The sequence below is a fragment of the Parus major genome, chromosome 4A (genome assembly GCF_001522545.3).
Source record: "Parus major isolate Abel chromosome 4A, Parus_major1.1, whole genome shotgun sequence".
In the NCBI taxonomy this organism is placed as follows: Eukaryota; Metazoa; Chordata; class Aves; order Passeriformes; family Paridae; genus Parus; species Parus major.
This window is the reverse complement of record NC_031772.1, coordinates 9,106,864-9,126,450: the sequence shown is the minus strand read 5'-3', so window position 1 is coordinate 9,126,450 and position 19,587 is coordinate 9,106,864. Positions and strand designations below refer to the sequence as shown.

The following is a 19,587-nucleotide window of genomic DNA, read 5'->3' as shown; positions in this document are numbered from 1 at the left end:
CGCAGGCTGGAACGGGGCGGGCTCTGAGGCTGCCTCATCTACAGCCGGGTAGAGGCCCCCATCTCTCTGAGCCGTGGCGAGACCCGCGCGTACAGACCCCTCGGGATACTGTCACAGGGCTCCAGGAGTGACCGAGCTCCAGGCCGTGTACGGAGTCTTCTGCAGTCAGAGTGCTGAGCTCAGCCGAGATGCTCAGACAAGCACATCCCAGCAGGTACTACCCGCCCCCCTATCATACAGCAGCATCCAAACCTCACGCGAGTAGAACTTCACCTAGCCAAGAGTTTAGCCTTGCTATTGACTGGTTCTTCATGATCATACACCATTTCACATGTTAGTGATCCACTGATGAAGGGTTTTCTTTCGGTGACATCTTAAATATTTTAGTGCTGCCTTTTGGGGATTTATCGTGTATTTGTGATTACAAATGACAGGCTTGGTTGATAAAAGGTTAGTTTGTGCTTGATAGGTTGTAGGAGTGCACAATGATACAAAGGTGATAGCAGCACATCAGAAAAAAGTTAGAGATAACTTTTTGGTTCATTTGATTCTTACAAGGTTTGAAGAGCTCATCAGACATTCATATGTACCCATTCAATCTTTAAAATCTATTTAGAAATACAGTGTTAGTAAAAAACATACAGGTATGTTTGGACAAGGCAAGAAATCCATTCCTCCCCAACATGCTTACAATTCACATTTCCATGTCCATATATGTCCAGCGAATCTCAGTATTATTATTTGCACTGTGCCCATGGGAAAACTGAGGCACAAAGAAACATGATCACTAGGCAGGTTGATTAGAACTAAGCACTTACAGCCTCAGTGTGATGCATGAGCCACCATATCTGCTCTCTACCATCTTAATTTTTTGCTATCTATGCATGCATTTCTTCGCTGAGAAAAACATCAGTATGAAGCACCACTGCAGCAGAACAGAGCAAGTCATTAAGAGAGATACGGCAAGACTTCAGCTGTAAGATACATCAACAGTGAGTTCAAGGTTCAAGGTAGGCCTTACAGTTATCCCAAATCTTTCTGCAAGTTTCTCTCCACAGTTACAGACAGTTCCTGCATGGATTTGCCAATGCCTCATCCTGCTGTGACATGTTCTAACCAAGCAGTTTCTGAGATTTACTTATTTTCACCCATCAGGGGTTATAAACAGTGCAAAAACACAGATGAGGAGCTGTGTAAAGCAGCAAAAGCTGTGCTGAGCCCAGACTGCAGCTCAGGCTGGAGCCAGTGTGCACACACCTTTGTGAGATGCTGTGATTCCCATGCTGCCAGGGGCACAGCCAGCTTTGCACATGGACATGGGTTTGGGTTTTCTATCAGAAGGCACTGGGATGAGCTGTTCCATTGTTGAACTTCTACAAAGGAACTGGAGCAACACCATGGTTCCTCAGGTATAACATGAAATTATCTTTTGTTGTCTAAAAGCTCCTAAGAGACCCATCTGCTGGCAGTGGCACTGGCAGTAACCTGGTGCTCTCCACAGAGGTTTCTACCTACAGGACCTGTCTGCAGCCCCTGGAGCACACGGTTCAAGTGGATCAATCACAGGTGATGTGCATGGTGCTACTCTGCCTGCAAGTTCAGAACAGCATACTAGGCTTAGGTTTGTGCACTGGACTAAAAAGTGGTCTAATAAAAAAATAGTTTAAAAGTACTTAAACAACATGACAGAGTTTGTGGCTCTGAAATATCTAACACGTTTAAGAACTGCATTTTCCAGGAAATATTTCAGTTTGAGAACTTCAGGAAAATTCTTTTTCAAAGTGTGAAGTAATTCACATACATGCAGTAACAATGCACAAGAAAGGGAGGAATATTTTTGAGTATGCACTTAAGTTTGCAAGATTGTCATTTTAGTGTATTATAGTCCATTTTGCACATTACAGTTCTGTCTTAGCAAAAGCACAGTTGCAGCAGCATACATTCATCTTTATGCTGGAGATTCAGACCAAATCAAATACATCTCAAAAACTGAGGAGTGGATCTGGGAGTGTGACTGAACTAAGACTAATTCTGACTGTAGAATGCCATGTCCACACAGTATCATTAAAAAACTTGGAGAATTCAGTAGAAATTCTTGCATTTTGCATGTATTTTATTCTATTTTATTCTTTTTGGCTGACTTGGTATCTCAGATTGCTTTAAAAAAAGTCCATTTTTTTAATGGTTTCAAAGACAATTTATACTTTCATCTCTGTTCTCTTGCCTTTCTGAAACTGGTTTAATCTCAAATGGCTATTCAGTATTAAAAAGCACCTAAAATAATGTCATTTCAAGTTCCAGTAGTATAGAGTTTTCAAACTAGTTGCATCTTTCCTTTTCAATATGTGCTTACCAGTCATATTCTTTATATCTGTTCAGCAAATGCAATACAGACTTATTCTTTCCAGAAAAACCATGCAGTCCACTGAAGTGTCAGTACCTGTAGCTCAGCGTATCTTTCTTGCAAAGTTCCTTAAGAAAGGTGCTTGTATATCTGCAGTGGACACTGATGTCAGTTTTCTAGTGCTGATTTCCTTGGCTCAAAATTTTCCCTTCGGAGGAGTTTTAATTCTCTCAGCTCTTGTGGGTGTAAGCTCTGGTCAACGCCAGGTGTTAGCTTGTAATTTAAAGGAGATTCAATATAACCATTTCTGTAGAGACAAACCCGCTTGCAGAATTCAAAGGTGCTAAACATAACACCGAAGTATGGCACAATCTGATAAAAAAGTAATATAAGAACAAAAAAAAAAATTAAGACTTACTAGTAGCATCCATAGCTTAGATGTTTTAAAACAAAGGGAACTTCTAGGACTTCAGATCTGATCTGCTAATAGACCTTGTCCTCATTTATATAAAATAAGAGTCTCATCTCAAACTATGCTGGCAGCGGCAGTGTGCTAAAAGTAGGAGTTCATTGTTGTTACATAACTAATTATAGCAATATTGTGAGGAAGAAGGTCTATGCTAGCCTATAGATACACCAGAACTTGCCAAATACCCAAGTACATCCTAAGCAATCTCAGCAAATCCTGGCAGGAAATGTGGGATTTATTCTACTCCACAATTTTCTTCTTTTGCCCCTGCAGAACCAGCAGCTCCAGGGCCACTGGCTTTGTATCAGCCAAAGTAAGGCAGTCACAGGCAGGCCATCACAATCAATCCCACTGTCACTCCATTAGCACTAATTATCTGGCCTGTAGTATTCTATGTAGGTAATCCTTATCACAGCACTACAACACGTATTTATGTAAATGAAATTACCTTCTGTTTAAGCTACTATGCTTTATTTCACCCTTTCAACTCACCAAAGGCTGCAGTAACTGATACACATGCATTAAATAGCTGGCTGAAAGCTCAGCTTTGGACTTCTGGGCAAGTGGCTTATACAAGCACACTTTTCTTTGCAGCTTACTACAACATGTCAAATTACTGAAGCTCAGGTCAGGAGAATTTGTTTAGCTGTCCTAAGTGGATTGCTTGCAATCCTCCATCCATTCCACACCTTGTGTGTTAGGAACACCCGCATCTTCAAAGCTGTTGAAATGAACTTTTAAGTGGTGACATCTAGAAGCCAAGTTTGCATTTGGGGAAATACAACCAAACCAAATTCCAAGACTGGTTTCTAACCTGTTTTGTCACTGATTCTGTCATCTATAAGATACTAAGCACAAAGGTATGTCATAAGCTTTCTATCCCCAGCTGTCCAAAACCATCTTGATTTCTTCAGGATAGTATTTGACTGGGATGAAAGCAAAACCTCACCTTAAGCAGACTGGGTGTGAGTCCACTCCAAAGTCCCAGCACACCTTTGTTCTTCACAGTTTGCCGGAAGCAGTCAGCCATGCCAGTAAAATGGACATCAACTCCTCCATAGTGGGGAAGCCAAGGACTTTGGGCCTGTCAAGAGACACCCAGGGGCATTTAGAACAAGCAGAGTAAACGAAAGTAATTAATTATTTTCTCCATTCTGGTATATAAGGAACAGTCAATACCAAGTTTCAATTGACTGATCTGGATTCTTCCCAAAAGTATCCAGTTCAAAATATAAATTCAAAAGGGAAAAAACTCACTTATTAATAGGTATGAAAGTGAACAGTAATTTCACACAGCACCTCCTTTTGTGCCATGTCACTACTAGCAATAAATCCCACCCTTGTGAGGACAAACCATTCAAACAAGAGCCACATATCCCCATCAGCCCCATGCCAGCTGCTCAGGTCCAGGTATTTCACATTCCAGGCAGTGGAACACTATGAGAGGGAAAGCTGGAGCCACACAGCCTTCCTGTAACTCTGATTAAACCAGCTGACTTGCCTCTGGCTGCTGAAGCTGTATCTGCACTGCTGTGAGAAACAAGAACTGTACTACAGGCTTAGGAGCAGCAGCATGGCAGAAATGGAAGGAAGAAAAGGAAGAATGGAACCTTGGTAGGCCTTTCAGGCCTACCAAGGGCTGCAGGTGAGCAGCTGGTGCCCATGCTCCCATATCAATGTGTTCAGCTGATAGGGACTAAAGTTAGCTGGAGAGAATCCTGTTGGCTGGCAGCTGAACTTCCAACTGCAGTACAGTGTCTGTTCACATGGAAGAACTAGTAGCTGGTCATTTTTAACAGCTAAATCCTTTCTTCATTAATCTCCTACTGCGTTAACACAGACAGGATAAGTTGAATAATCCCATCCTCTTCCATCTGTGCACATGCAGCCATGGATTTATTTCACATTGACAAATCAGGGTTTCACTCAAACACATGGCAAGTGGACACTGATGTCAGGGGCCCCAGGACACAGGTTGATGACTTGCAAACTGATCATCCTAAGGTAGAAGTTGGATAAAAATGGGGCTTGTACAGTTGATTGATGAATATGGGTATCATGATCCCCACATTGATCTGAAACACCATATACAGTAGTGATTTTTCACTCCTTGTCCAGACTAATCTGTAGCTGCTCAAGAGCTGCTAAGCCTATGACAAGCCTCATCAATTGACACGTGGTGATGACATTTTCTAGATGCCTTAGCTATAGCGTTTCAAATACTTGGCAACTGAGATGATGGAATGGCAAACAGATTGAAACTCATCAAAGCTCTACATATACAAGTGAAATTGCTAATCAAATAGTTACTGGCAAACCTACTGTTAAAATTTAAAGGCTGAAAAAAAGACCCTGATTACCCCTCACACTAAGGATATAGTCTTCTTTGTCTAAAAAAAAAAAAAATCACAGATGATGATTTTTTTTCATTTTTTTTCTACCTGACTGAAATGCATGTGAAACACCTCTTATGGCAGGTAACAGGTAAAAACCTTCTGCACAAAGACTTTCATGTCTGTACTGCAGAAGATGTTGAATGCTCCGAGACTACAGAAACCAGTTCTATAAGAATGGTGATATTAGAATTAGCAATGCTTTGAAGAAAACGAAAATAATTAAAGTATCCATAGAAATGCAACAGCAGTCATAGGAGAACTAGATTCAAAACCCTGTTCTGCTTTCTGGACTGACAGGTTCCACAAGGGATTTTTTTTTTTGTAAATGAAGTTATAAGTAGCCAAGCAGTAAAGAAGACAGGTTTCTGAAATGTTTCAATACACAACAATGCTATTAACATGTGAGTTCCTTTCTTTTTCAGTCCCTTTGTGATAGGCAGGGCATGGCCTGCCAGAATTTAATTTTGTGAGCTTGACTTAATCCCCTTCATTACTGTACACACTGCAAAGGCACAGATCAAAGGTTTTGATTACAGTACTCTTGCCTGCAACACCAAAAGAAATGACAATCACAGTGCAGGTTTCAATAACACAGTAAACACCTCCAGAACAGTAACACAGTAAACACCTCCAGAAGGCAGTTAAAACGGAACAGGTAAGTCAAACCTCTAGATTTCCAATCTGCCCATAGATACTGACCTCTTAAAAGATTTTACTGAAATTACTTATAGTACCATTCCCCACAGACAGAGCTGTTTCTAAGATTTCAGTTTGTGAAGTATGTGTTGCCAGCTTTTCTGCTTTACAGGAGCTGTATGCTTCTGGAACCTTGCACACAGTATTTAAATAACAATTGTTCACAGAATCTCAGAATCACCTACTGCAAGAGGAAAACTAAAAACTGTATCAGTGTGTAGTTAAAACTTCAGTATTTTGGAACATAGCTAAATGAAGTTAAAATGTATTAATAAAATAATACCTCAAATGTATTTCATTTGGCACTATTGTTCATGAAAAAAAATAGGTGTGGGTTTTGGTGGCTCTTCATCTAAGCAAGTCCACCACACTGCAACCCTCACAATCACCCTATGGCACCAGAGCCAGAAAATGGAAGCAACAAAACAGATCAAACTGGTTTTTCTACCTCCTTTGCAGAAACCTAGCATGACATACAAATCAAACAGCTAATCTCATTCCAAAAAGGTCAGATTTATGACAGAGAATTTCATGCACCTCAAAGTAGTTGGAATTCCTTGCTTTTGACACCCCTTGATGCTATGGGCTGCTGCATGGAAACGTATTTATTAGAAGCTCTTTTAAAGACTTCCTTCCTCCCAGCTGCAGCTGTCTCAAATTGCAGGAGCCTGGGGATACAGCTCCCTGTGCTGATAACAGAGAGCCAAGGTGTTACTCATAGTAGTAGCAGGGATAAGTTGCTTATCTTTTTACCTCTGATGGACAGTTCTCTAAATTATTAAAGCACATCTAATGCAGAATTGCCTCCATCTGCTCTCTCACAAACACAGTATTTTTATTTCCAAAGCCCACCAAGTTGACTGTGTCACTGCAACACATCCACAGAGGTAGCACTGTTCTACTGCAACACTCTAAACCCAAGAGAGACATGCCCATACCTGCACTCACATTCCTTCAAAATAAACAAAATATTTAAATAAAGGTGCAGTGTCATGACTGCAGATTAGTTGTTATAGTTAATTGTTACCTGAAGACTCTTCAGATACCGTCTCTCCCACTGTCTGCATTACGAGGAGACTGCCAGAACAACATAATCCCATTTTGGGAACTGATCTCACAGACCTTTTCAATGACCTCCCTCAGCCCCCTCTCCTGTGCAGATGAAAACTTTTCATTTGCTTTTTGGGACATTTTGGTTTGCAATTATTTGTATTCACATGTGCCAGAGACTATGAATTCACATATTTAAATCATGTACTTCCTCCCTTTTCCCTGTTCATAAAGTTTGTTGGTACAGATATTTACTATTTATTTTTGGAGTATACCATACTCTTGGCATGGAATATGTGAGATAACTAACAATGAATAGCTGTCATCAGTGGTATGCTACCCTGATGGTGGATAGAGTAAAACTGCCTGTTATTTACATATTTTCAACAGATTCAGGTGTCCCCACTTCTGATTACTTACAAAAAAAGTTCAGGAAGACAATTTAGACACAGCTCAAGAGTTCACACTCTTAATCTGGAAGCTAAAAAAAGAAGTCTTTGCAGTCTGTGTTAATAAGGGCACATGCAACAGGCAAGTACAGCTGTAGTTCAAAGGAAACTGAAGGTCAAGGATTGCAGTTTTCATTCAAGCTAATACCACTCCAGTCAACAGAAATTTCACTCAAGTGAAGACTGGATGCTTGAAAGAGTGTTTCATTCTACTACAATAAAAAAAAAAAAAGTAAATATGTGTTAATATTTTCAGGAAAAAGACATCCTCTTGGGCTTAATCAGTTCTTTCTCCTAAAGGTCAGCCTTACTCAGCAGTCATTCCCTGTTAGTGGTTTGGTAATGCTGACTTACCCCTGGTTAAAGTCCACCCAAAAGTATTCAGGCACAGAGGAAAGTAAACCATGGCAAGCTATCAGGATACAGTCGGTTCAGAGCAGCACAGCACAGATGACCTGCAGTGTCTTGTGCTCCAGGAACACCTTGTCCTTTCCTCTGTAACCTGAACTGGGGCCAAATCATGGAGCAAAACAGCTTCAAGCTTGGTCAAAAGCTTGACTCTTTGCTTTAAAAATATATCACCAGGCCAGTTGTACCCTGAAGCTTCACAGTTTGTTGCAGAATCCCTCCTTTGCTGCTGAGCCTTCCTCTGCTTTAACACTGCTACGTGAAGAAGTTTTTAATACAGAATATAAAAGTCTTTCTCCTCAAGGCAGTGCAAACCCCTTGCATGGGCAACTTTTGGTGGCTTCCAAATACCTCATGATGGCTCAGCTCAAGCCATACAAATGGATGCATCATTTTCATGCATATTAGCACTAATTTATTTAATGGTGCAAACCCTTAGCCAGACTAGCTTGGTCGAACACTTCACACAGTGGATGGCAATGCTAGTTCCTGCATCTCCTGCTGCCCATCTAGGAACTGAGGAGAAAACTAATTTTAATTGGGGCTTTTCACAGGTCATACTTTCATTTACCTTATGTGGACGAGTTAAGGATTTACACCAAACCAAAATAAATCACCTATAAAAGACTCATGGAATGAAATAGTTTGGAAGAGATATTTTGAGATCAAATCCAACCTTGCAGGAGAAGGGATTACAGGTGACCTCACCCCTGATAAGTAACAGCTGTGTTAATTAGCCAATACAGCCTTGCCCCTGATGAGTCACAGCTATATCCAATAAAGATAAGTGTGATAAAAGGGGTGGGTTGGCTAGTTGGGGAGAAGCTTAAGGAAGAAGAACAATCAGAAGGACTGGGAAGCACGGGAGAGAATCACTGCTGTAAGGTTAGATTGGGTCTGTTAGAACCTGCAGTCATAGTCTAGGTGGGTAAAAGCCTGCATTTGTAGTCTGCAAACTAATACATGTAGTCATAGTCTAGCAGGAAATAAGCAGCAGTCAGAGGCTGCAAGGGAAACCTACAGTAGGAGCTTGCTGTAGCCAGAGTCGGTGAATAGTTGGAGTCAGGATAATTGAATTGTAAGAGGAATAAACCAGGACCAGAGTCTTGGTTCATTTCTACCTCTAACAATAGGGCTGCTGCAACACAACCTATGACCTAACACCTCCTCATCAACTATACCATGGCACTGAGAGCCATGTCCAGTCTTTTTTTTAAAACATTTCTAGGGATAGTGACTGCACCATCTCCCCAGGCATGTGATTCCATTGCCCAATCACTCTTTCAGTCTTTTTCTGACATGTAACCTAAATTTTCCCTGGTGTAGGGGAAATTTAACTCAGTCTTAAGACTATGTCCTCAGTTGTTGCCTTCAAGAAAAGACTGACCCCCACCTGGCTACAACTACCTTTCAGGAAGTTGCAAAGAGCAATAAGGTCACCTCTGAGTCTCCTTTTCTCCAGGCTAAACAACCCCAGCTCCCTCAGCTGTTCCTCACAGGGTTTGTGTTCCTAGCCCCTCACCAGCCTTGTTGCCTCCTCTGGATGCGCTCAAGTCTCTCAATGTCCTTCCTAAACTGAGGGACCCAGAACTGGACACAGCACTCAAGATGTGGTTTCACCAGTTCTGAGTACAGGGGAAGAATGTTGTCCCTGCTCTTGCTGGCCACACTATTCCTGATCCAGGCCAGGGGCCAATGACCTTCTTGGCTACCTAGGCTCATGTTCAGTTGGCTGTCACCAGTGCCCCCAGGTCCCTTTCTGCCTTGGGCACTGTCCAGCTGTACTGCCCCCACACTGTAGCACTGCAGGGGGTTGTTGTGGCCATCAAGAGAGTGTTGATCAAGTTTTAGCTCCTGTTTATGGAATATTTTCCATAATTATTCACCTCGCATGTCATAGGCACATCACTTTAAACACAGACAAATGGATACAAGGCTGTCCTGTATAACTGATGCAAAAGTACTCATGCTGGGCTAACAGTAATAGCTGTACCTCCAGAGACATTACTGTCTCTTGGCTGAAAGTTATGCCTGTAGTATCTGTGTATGAACAGCAGTGAACCCAGCCTGTGGTAGCTCCTATCTGCTGGGTGAGCTTATGGAGTTTAAAAAGGTGGGCTGAGTTAACCCATCTGATCTGTCCCAAAGCAGATTAAAGAGCTCTTCCTCACACTACACTGATGACAGAGCTAAAGCAGCTGTAAGAGGCTGGCAGACACGATCAGCTGGCACTACCAAATCTCAGTTTGGGGGCATGGTGGCCACTTTAGTGTCTGGGAAGATCAGTTGGAGAGCATTGCATTTTGCCATCCCTCAGACTTTCCACATGTGAAACAGGTACAAGGTGTTTTCCTGCTTTTCTTCAGCAGGCCACTGTGTTGCAGTGCAAAGCTACCTCAAGGTGAGTATTACATAATTATCACACCACAGCTTCTTGGATGAACAGGTTTAGAGTCAAGGCAGACTTCACAGGTAAAGCAACCCAGTCCTGCTTCCACTCCTTGATCTACAATTTCTTCCTCTTATCCAGTTTTCCTACTAACACTGTTCAGTGTTGCAACTTGACAGATACAGTCCTCACGCTTTTCTCCTGTGGAAGTCTGGGAATCTAAGAAAAATGCTTCTGAGATTTGTTCAAATTGATAAAAGCTCATCAAGAAGGCAAAGCCTATGTTATGCTCCACAGCTTTTTTCAGGCATTGTCTTGACAGTTTACCAGACCAAACACTGCCCTAAGCAGTAGAGCATTCTGCTGTATTCTGCAACAGCTTCAGAAAGTTGTATAAAATTTCTTTGTAACAACATCAATGAAACAATAAAAATTGCAGGTAGCTCAAAGCATTCAGATATAGTGAAAAAGAAAGAAAGAAGGGATTTTACCACAGCCAGAATCTGCCATCTATTACCTATTTGCTGATAATCAAAGAAGCCAGGCTGGTCCCAAATTCAAGTACCACCCAGGACATGGGAACCTGGCTGAAGCCTGAACCCCAGCAGGAAGAAGAAGGTGAGTGTGAGATCATACAGAGAAGTAAGGAAAGAACTCGCACTACAGCTTCGTCCTTAGAATGAGGCTTTAAATATTTCAGCTATCTGTGCACTTGTTTTCACAACACTTAGTGGAAGTTGATATCTCTGAAATTTGCAATCTTTTGTCAAGTTTACTTGAAGCTGGACTGCGGAATCAAAAGTTATTGAGGGCAAGAACAAGCTAGCAATCATACAAGCCTCACTGAGGAAATAATATTATAAAAAGTAATATTGCCTCTTATTTGCTTCCACACTATGGAATTCATGTAGTCAAATGGCTCAATTTCTGAAAAGTTTTGTTTTGTGCTGTTCACTATTAAAGGGCCTTCCTGCCCAAAGGCTCAGAGCACGTACACTTTTGAGATGTTGTGTGAACCACATGATCAAAAAATGATTTCTTAGTTTTAAACCAGGTCATGACCCCAATAACTTTCCTATTCCCAGCTGACAAGAACACAGATCTCATGAACAGCAGTGACACTACAGTTTGTGAGCTTCCAGAGGCTACATGCCAGCCCAGTGACTATCCCAATGAAAGAACTCAGCAAGTCACTCATGCTTAAGCAAAGCAGAAGCACTGCTTGTCATCTCAGCAGAGAGAAGGAACATTTATCATTCTTTTTTTCAAAACTCTTTATAACCCAGCCACTGTGTTCTTGCTAGACTGACTTTTACCATGTAAGTGGGGGACTATCTTCAAATACTTAAATAACAGTATTCCTTTTAAAAGAGAGGCTTTTACTTTAAACAGGGTACCTCACAAAGGAAATGTCTGCTTAGTTTTCTTCACCTTAACATATAGCATTTACATAACTTACAACAGATTTCACATTTGCACAGCAAATTGTGTTTCAAAAAAAAAAAAAAAAAAAAAAAACAACAAAAATCCCAGAACACATTACAGGCAGCCTAGACCAAATTAATTGAAGAGGCCACTTCTTGGGTGATGCATGGTAACATTCTACACTAAAATCAGTAAGCCTGTTTTTTTGCAGGAGTGAAGCAAAGTCAAAGCCTGCATTTTGAAACAGAAAGATCAGCGCTGAACGCTTTCCCCACAGAGATGTCCTCACAGCTTGAGAATGCAGTGCAGTCAACACCAAAAATGTGCTGAATCTTGCACTTTACTAACAGTATGATTTATTCTCTGTTACAAGGGTTTGATGGCAAAGCTATATCTGAGTAGCATTTACTGGTGAAGGAGAGTTTAAGCAAGGTTACAGTCAAAGATACTGAAAAATGGAGACAGGGCTGAGCTTCTGAAAAACAGGCAAAGTTTGTCCATGCAAGCAGGTGAGGAGTAACTATGGAGTATCTATGAAGCTTTAAGGACATCTTTGTGCATTTTGCTTAAAAAACTACCAAGGTCACAGGTCAGTCTGGGACAGAGGTTAATAAATGCCACTCAGGGGTGTCTGAGCCCACATCTGCATGTCCTGAGCAGTGAGAGGGAAGTGCCAAACTTGAATACTGGGTTTGCACTGACCATTTGTGTGTTAGTATGTTTTCAGTTCCATGCATAGCCTGGGATTGATGCCATTCTAATAATAACCTTCTGTACAGCCTGTAACAGCTTTAAATTAATCTTCCCTTACTGAAATGCCACAGCTCAGTCCAGCAGGCACTTATGAAGGTTATCATTGACCAAAAAAAGATGTAGCGAAGTAGAAACATTACCAGTGCTTCCTTAAACCCAGACTCATCCAAAGGAAAGTCTCCTGCTAAAGGCATAAAAAAAAATTGAAAAAGAAAAAAGTGGTTTTGTATGCAAGTCTGCAAGGTAAAAAGGGCAGTTATTGAATATAGCTTAGAAACTGGATTTAACAAAGAACACTATATTGTGAGGTAAGGAAGGAAAGACAAGAGTAACAGTCAGAAGAATATAAAGGTCAGAAAGTTTTTGTTCAGAAACTGAAACATCATAAAAGTAAGTCAAGAAAACAATATAGAACATAACTCTCACTAATCCCCTTCTACAGATGCAAAACAAAAGCTGTATTTCCATGCTGAAACATGCATACAGTACCTCTGAATTCTCTAACATGCCAATCAGGAGCAAAGTGAAAAAAGGAAGACAAAGGAATAAAATTAGGATAAGCACAACACAGAGGACTCAAATATTCAGTAAGACTCACTCATATTAATTAACATTTATTTTAAGAAAAACATTCAAGTATATATAGCAAACACAGCATCTTTAAAGAAAAAACAACAAATCTTGATAAAGCTAATTCTAACAAAAGACAGAAGGAGCCATGGTTACAGAGCGAATCTGACTTCATAAAGCATCACCAAAACACAATTCTTCTTCAAGAATTGCCCACTGACAGTCAGCTCCTACTCCCACAGCTGTCAGTGACAGAAGCAGCCAGCGTCAGAAGTGTAGGATTCAGATATGTGAAGTGAGAAAGGATGAAGCAAGATTATTACAATGCGGATCAAAAATAGCACCTTGTCCTTCCTCCCATAGCAGAATTAATTTCCTAGTCCATACAAACAATTCAAGTATTGTCCAGGTGAGGAGATGAATGGAGTTAACTCTTCTAAGAGTTAGCTAGCATATCAGGTAAAGATCTGAACTGGGTGTCCTGGTCTCATGTTTGTACTTGACCCTAGAATCAATGGAGACAGCCTTCTATCCTGGTTTTTCAGTTTTTGCAGCTCCTGAGATTGTCTTCAAGTCCCTGGTTCCCCATCACCAGAGCTTCACTGGAAAAATCTTCTTTAGCAACATACTCCCTCCATCTGTCAGACTGGTGGGACAAAAGGGAGGGAAAAGAAATCTGATACTGACTTCCACAGTGTGCTGGGTTCCTCTTCATACAGCATAAACCCAGCATCCACTGCTTCAAAAAAGCCCAGCACTTCTCCATGTGCACTGTAAAGCACACACAAGGCCCAGAGGTAGCTGAAGGCTTTGGCAGCCCCCTCTTTCTATCAGCTAGAAAGCTGAGTCACTAAATAGAGGCTGTTCAGATGTATCTGCTCCCTCATTTTCTACAGAACTCTGAAATATTTTCCTTTTCTTTATTCTTCCCCTTTCTAGGTTCATGCCTTTGCATGACACTTTTCCTGGTACTGTACTAGGCATTTCTCTCTTCTGACCAGCACCCTACAAACTGCCCAGAGCTGAGCTGATCTCTGCAAAGCTGGGTCATACCCTGGTGCTAACTGGCAAACCCAAACTTCTCGGATAACCTTGCAGGAGTTCCAGTGTGCTCTTGGTATCAATATGGGTTGCCATTTACAACAGGTCTCTTTTCTGGACAACTCTACATGAATTAAGCAATTTCCAGTACCCAACATATTACAGGATTTCACACCTAGGCAGCTCATTCTTCTTGAAATACCTTTGCTTTCTCCCATGCCTTCAGAATAAATCACTAAACAGGAGGTGCTTCTCTAAGCTCAGAAAATCACTGTTCAGTGTTGCAATGCACTTATGAGGAAAAAACCCTCTCTGCTGACGAGCCTTTTTTTTTCATGCAAGGTATTTTTAGCCCCTCCACGTCCTACATATTTAGGCAATAAATGCAGTTCCCGTATTGCTGGAAGTGCTGATCCGATGATTAAACCTCCCTTCGGTGGAAGAGCACGGCCTAGTGGCAGGAAAATGAAACCCGGGCCTGTCCCACGCCTGTCACGACACAGCCTGACAGGAAACAGCCAGTCACAGCCAAAACCTACTTCTGAACTGATTACAAAAGTTGGATGTTCAAGTAAATGTTGCATCGACAGAAAATATTAGAAGCACAGTAAATGTCTTTATTTTCTTTTATTCCTCAGAGCAACAGTATTGTTGTGAACATAAGGATATAAAGTTAAAAAAGGCTTGTAAGGAGCATTTGCTTTTCTTAGACCCACTGGTACAGCTGGATAAAATGATGAAGTTTTTGTGCTCAGAATCCCTTTCTTGTCTGAAATATTTTATAATATTCCTGCTGAAACCCTGACTTCTGGATACATCAGCTACATGGACTGGTCTGATAAAAGACCTACTCCCCCTGCTGAGGTTCTCTGCTACAAGATGGAGAGAGGACAGTGAAGGCTTCTGTGACACAGCACCTGAGCCCTGAAAAGGGGAACTCAGGAAGCAGGAGAAGGAAATTCACAGTTTCATTGACTTTTTGCTACCTTTTGACTTGCCAACCAGACTACCACTTGATGAAGGGGGCAAGGACCTATATAAAGCTGCCACAATAAGTGACTTTTTCTAATAAGATCACAAAAGCTTCCCATAAATCTGCAACCCCAGGAACTAGGCTGAAAACCCAAACTAATATGCCCCTGACAGAGAATGACCATGATGAAAGCTATTCACTGTCTCTCTACTGATGAAGTTCTAAAGAAAAGTGCTTCAATATCAGCAAGTGAATTATGCCAGTGAGATGGAAGCTATGGGTTTGTGGTTGTTTTGTGGGGTTTGGGTCTTTTTAAGATCATTATTGTTAAAGTTCTGGAGAAAGGATCAGGAAGATAAAGTAACTCTCATTTTGCTTATGCTCCAGGAAAACAGCAGCACCTGCAGCTCTTAAGTAATTTATTAATCAGAGGAGTCAGAAGTAAGAACAAGAACAGTTATGATCCTTCAACTTAATACTGAACAAGTTTGTTTTGTGGTGAGGCAGAAATGGCAGACACACAGGCTCTGAAAATGACATGAATCTCATTCATCCTGCCTACCACCAAGGGGACGGAATTTCTTCAGCTGGCAAACTTTCAACCTGTATTTCACTGAAGGTTTGCCAATTCTGAATTTTGAGAATTTGATGGAACTGCTATGAAAAAGGAAAGAAATAAAACTACAGAGATGGAGTCTGAGAGCATACACATCCCATGATAGTACTTAAACTCATATTAAAGGTATTAACAACCCATTTGTAGCAATGATTTCCAGACTTTAAAAACAAAACAACAAACAAACAAAAACCCACAAGCGAGCAAAAAATCCAACACAATCAAAACCAAAGTCTTTGTAGCCTACTGGTAAGGGAAATAAAATGGCACCCATGATCACCTGGCTATTCTTGTCCCAAGCTCTTGCATCAAGCACCTACAACAAAGTACTGGTAACATGAACGTTCTGTACCTGCATCTTCCTCTTGACAGTCTCAAAGGGGAAAGAAAGTGTCTGTGCCACAGCAGCTGCTACACAGCCATTCATGAAGTTTTGAAGAGGAGTGAAATGAATGATGGGTTCTTGCCAGATTTTGTCCAGACTGATGTAAACAAAGAATGAACCTGCAGAAAATGGGACAGCACCTAGAATGCAACCAGACAGAACTGTATCAACACACTGTACACTTAGAGAAGAGAGCTGCTCATCACGTAACTAGAAAGATGGGAGCAGCCGCTCCCAATTTACACCTCACATTCCCCAAACCCAATCCAGATGTTGAAGAACTTTATGCCCTGGTTTACCACCAAACACCCATATTGTACCACCTAGATCTGCTGATAGGGGCATACATTTATCTATTGGAATGTGCATGTTAGAATTTTTAACTGCTGTTTAGCCTCATGACAGGAATTACAAGCACTGTGTATGTTGTATATAAATGTTTTTTAAGAGTTTAATGGTGAAAATTGTGCATTCAACCACAATTAGATCATCTATAAAAGAAGAAAAAGAGTATTTTGCTGAACACTTAACCATATATAAAATGCTACACACTTGGTCCCAATTTGAAGTAATAAAGCTGCAGCAAAAGTTATCAGTATTGCAGTGTCTTGCAAATCTCCGTATCTTCTACAAGAAAACATTCCTATTTGTTTTTGAAATCGAGAGAGCAAGTGAACACACTACACAGCTGCAACAAAAAACAGGCAGTGAGGTGATTTTCACCCCAGTATGGTTTTACCTAATATTGCTGGTGAAACACCACGGTAGAGTGCACGGAGTCCTTCTTGATGATAAATCTTGTAAAAAGCATGAAGAATTCCATCATAAGATGGTTCCAGTCGGTTCTGCACGATGAGCCGTGTTTTAATCACATCAGTGGGGTATGTCACAATGGTGGCAACCATGCCAGCCAGACTTCCTGCCATGATGGCTCTCCAGTGGGAGATATGGCCCAGCTCATCCATGAAAAGGGTAACAAGTCTAAAACAAACATACAAAATAAGTACTATTAATGACACTATGAAGAAAACACATGAAAAATTAAGGCAGATGATTCTTGATGCAAATATTCTTCTGTCCACAAGCCACTGCAGCAGCAGGAATTCATCCAAGATCTTACTACACCTAACACCACACAAGCATCCATCTACAGGATGAAATTATTTCCTTTATATTTCCATATACAGGATGAAAATTACCATGATTTAAAATACATCTGCAAGAAATTATCTGATCATCAGTTAAACTGGTCCAGCCTGCCAGTTAAGGCTATCACGTAATAGGAAGTATGTAGGTAATGACATCACGGGCCTTCTGAGAGCAACTGGAACCTTCTTCTGTTACTTATGTTGGGACAGGAAGGTTCACAGGGACATGCCCAAGAGAAGACTTATGTCTAGGCACTATTATGCTCAGGAGTTAAAGACTCAATTTGAAAATTTGAAATTGAAGCACAGTTTTAAAAGCTACACACAAATCACGCCTTTGTGGTGCACTGAAGGACTTTTCTATGACAGAAAACTCCTGCATCAGAAAATAATGTCCTGGAGGCAGCAAGAAGCAAGTAAAAACACTTGAGAGTTTTAGCTGGAAGTAAAGAACTGTATTATTCCATTTTGGAAGCATTAACTGAAACATCTAATCAGCACATCTACATTTAACATGCATTGTGTAACCATGTACAGAACAAAATAATTTGCATATATCTACAAGTCACTGCTCGCTCAATGGATGTTTTTTCACATGGATGTGCATTTTCTACTGCATGACAAATCCTTTTATCTACTTGTCTCGGGCCCTGGGAGTGTCCAAGGCAGAAAGTCCAGCCAAGCAGAAGCAAAAGGGCATAAACCTTTTTTTCCAGTGTGTCTTATGCAGTCCCTAAACCCACACAGCCTAATTTTCCTGTGTGTGCACAAATGTGTGGGGAAGGTGGTGGGGTGTCTCTAGGCACTACCTGATAACATTTAAAACTACCATGGAAAGACAAGAGTCCGTGCAGAGTAATTGTTGAGGCATCATGGAGTCCCTGTTCCCAAGTGCTAACTGTACTCAGTCCTGCTCCTCCTGGGACTGTTTACCTAAGCTGCCCTATAACATTTCTCCTTTCGTGTTTCTTGCCTTTATGCACACCGTTCTCCCAGTAGAAAAGACTTTCAAAAACCCCCAAGCAGTGTATCAAGGGTTAAGCATAGGCACCTTGTATTAATTTCCTGGTGGCCTACTTGCACCCTTAATTCAGAACACTCTGTGCAAACTAGACACAAACTTCAGCCTTGCTAAAGGATTACACTGTTTCAAGCTGAACAAACAATGAAGTTATTATGCTCAAAATCAACTGCTTTATGTTGGTGCAACACACTGCCTTTCCTGTGAATTTTAAATTACATTTAAATTACTGTTGTGCCTTCCCACTCACATGATCTTGCTCTTTGACCACTGTGTCTATTATGGCACAAAAAAGCTGCCAAGTTTTAGGGTCACTTCATTTGTGGTCTCCTGAAGGGTGCAGGCAGTGATGAACAGGTGACTTGCAGGGGCAGATGAGTGACAAACCCAGCGGGTTGGCAGTGCTCAGTGGGGCTGTGCTGCTGCCCAGAGCAGAACAACTCATTGCCCAGCTGGGTGGAAATGTCATGTGTTTCCATGAACAGCTGACTTCAACAAAAAAAAAAAAACCCTGAAGCCCAGCCCCCAGAGCAGCAAAACATTCTAGTGTGTGCAAACAGTCAGGCACTCCCTGCAAAGGCTGAGAGATAATGGCAGCAGAAGGGAATCCTAGGAAATAGCACAGATGGCAGAGCTCCATCAGCACAGATCCATGTTCATCCTGCTGCAGTCCCTCCAGCACTTACCTTAGTTCAATATCTGTGTATTATCAAAAACAAGGTCTTAAAACAAATAACGTTACATATCAATGTCAAAACCGGTCAAATTTGCGTAACAGCTCCTGCAGGATAGGGTAAAATACCTGACTTATGATTTTGTTATTTTCTTTGATACAGGCAACATAAATACATGAGAGTGTATAAATTAATTACACAAACTAGTTGCAAAGAACAGATGTGACAGCCACACCCGCAGGTTGCACTATAACTTAATTTCTAAATGAACCCAAGCAAAAGAATTTTAACAGACTATCGACCCTATTAATGTGAAGAATACCTATGATTTTACATGCAATTGCTGGCATATCACCTCACAATCGCTAAGCGCGGGATAAATTAGGTAAATAAAATTTTAAGCAATGGTCCGCGTCTTTGGGGAGAAGGGGCTCACACCCAGCTGACCACCCGGCAGAGACATCTGACTAAACTCGGCACTCTCCATCCGCTCCCCTCCGCTGTTAAGAAGGCCGGCGGGAGTGCAGGTCCCCGGAGCCCCGCGGGAGCCCCGCGCGGGCCGGTCGCTTACCGGCGGGAGGCGGCGAGCTGCAGGGCGCTGTAGGGGCAGAGGCGCAGGCAGGCCGTGAGGTTCCCCTTCCAGAGGGCCCGCACGCCCTCGGTGCGGCACAGGCTGCGCCCGGCGCCGCGCAGCCCCCGCCGGCAGTGCCAGGTGCCCACCTGCGCCAGCACCGTCAGCAGCTCCAGCGGCGCCGTCAGGCTGAGGCTGAGCGCGCCCGC

The 19,587-nt window shown here is 41.8% G+C and overlaps 1 protein-coding gene across 1 annotated transcript; it reads right to left on the bottom strand.

Annotated features, from left to right (window-relative positions):
• Nucleotides 1-446: 446 nt before the first annotated feature.
• Nucleotides 447-19,587, bottom strand: SLC25A43 (solute carrier family 25 member 43; the record flags this gene model as incomplete). Its single annotated transcript, XM_015626004.2, has 5 exons — nt 447-2,716; nt 3,763-3,897; nt 15,932-16,104; nt 16,704-16,945; nt 19,379-19,587. Coding segments are annotated over 5 exons (963 nt in total), but the record flags the coding sequence as incomplete, so codon positions are not given.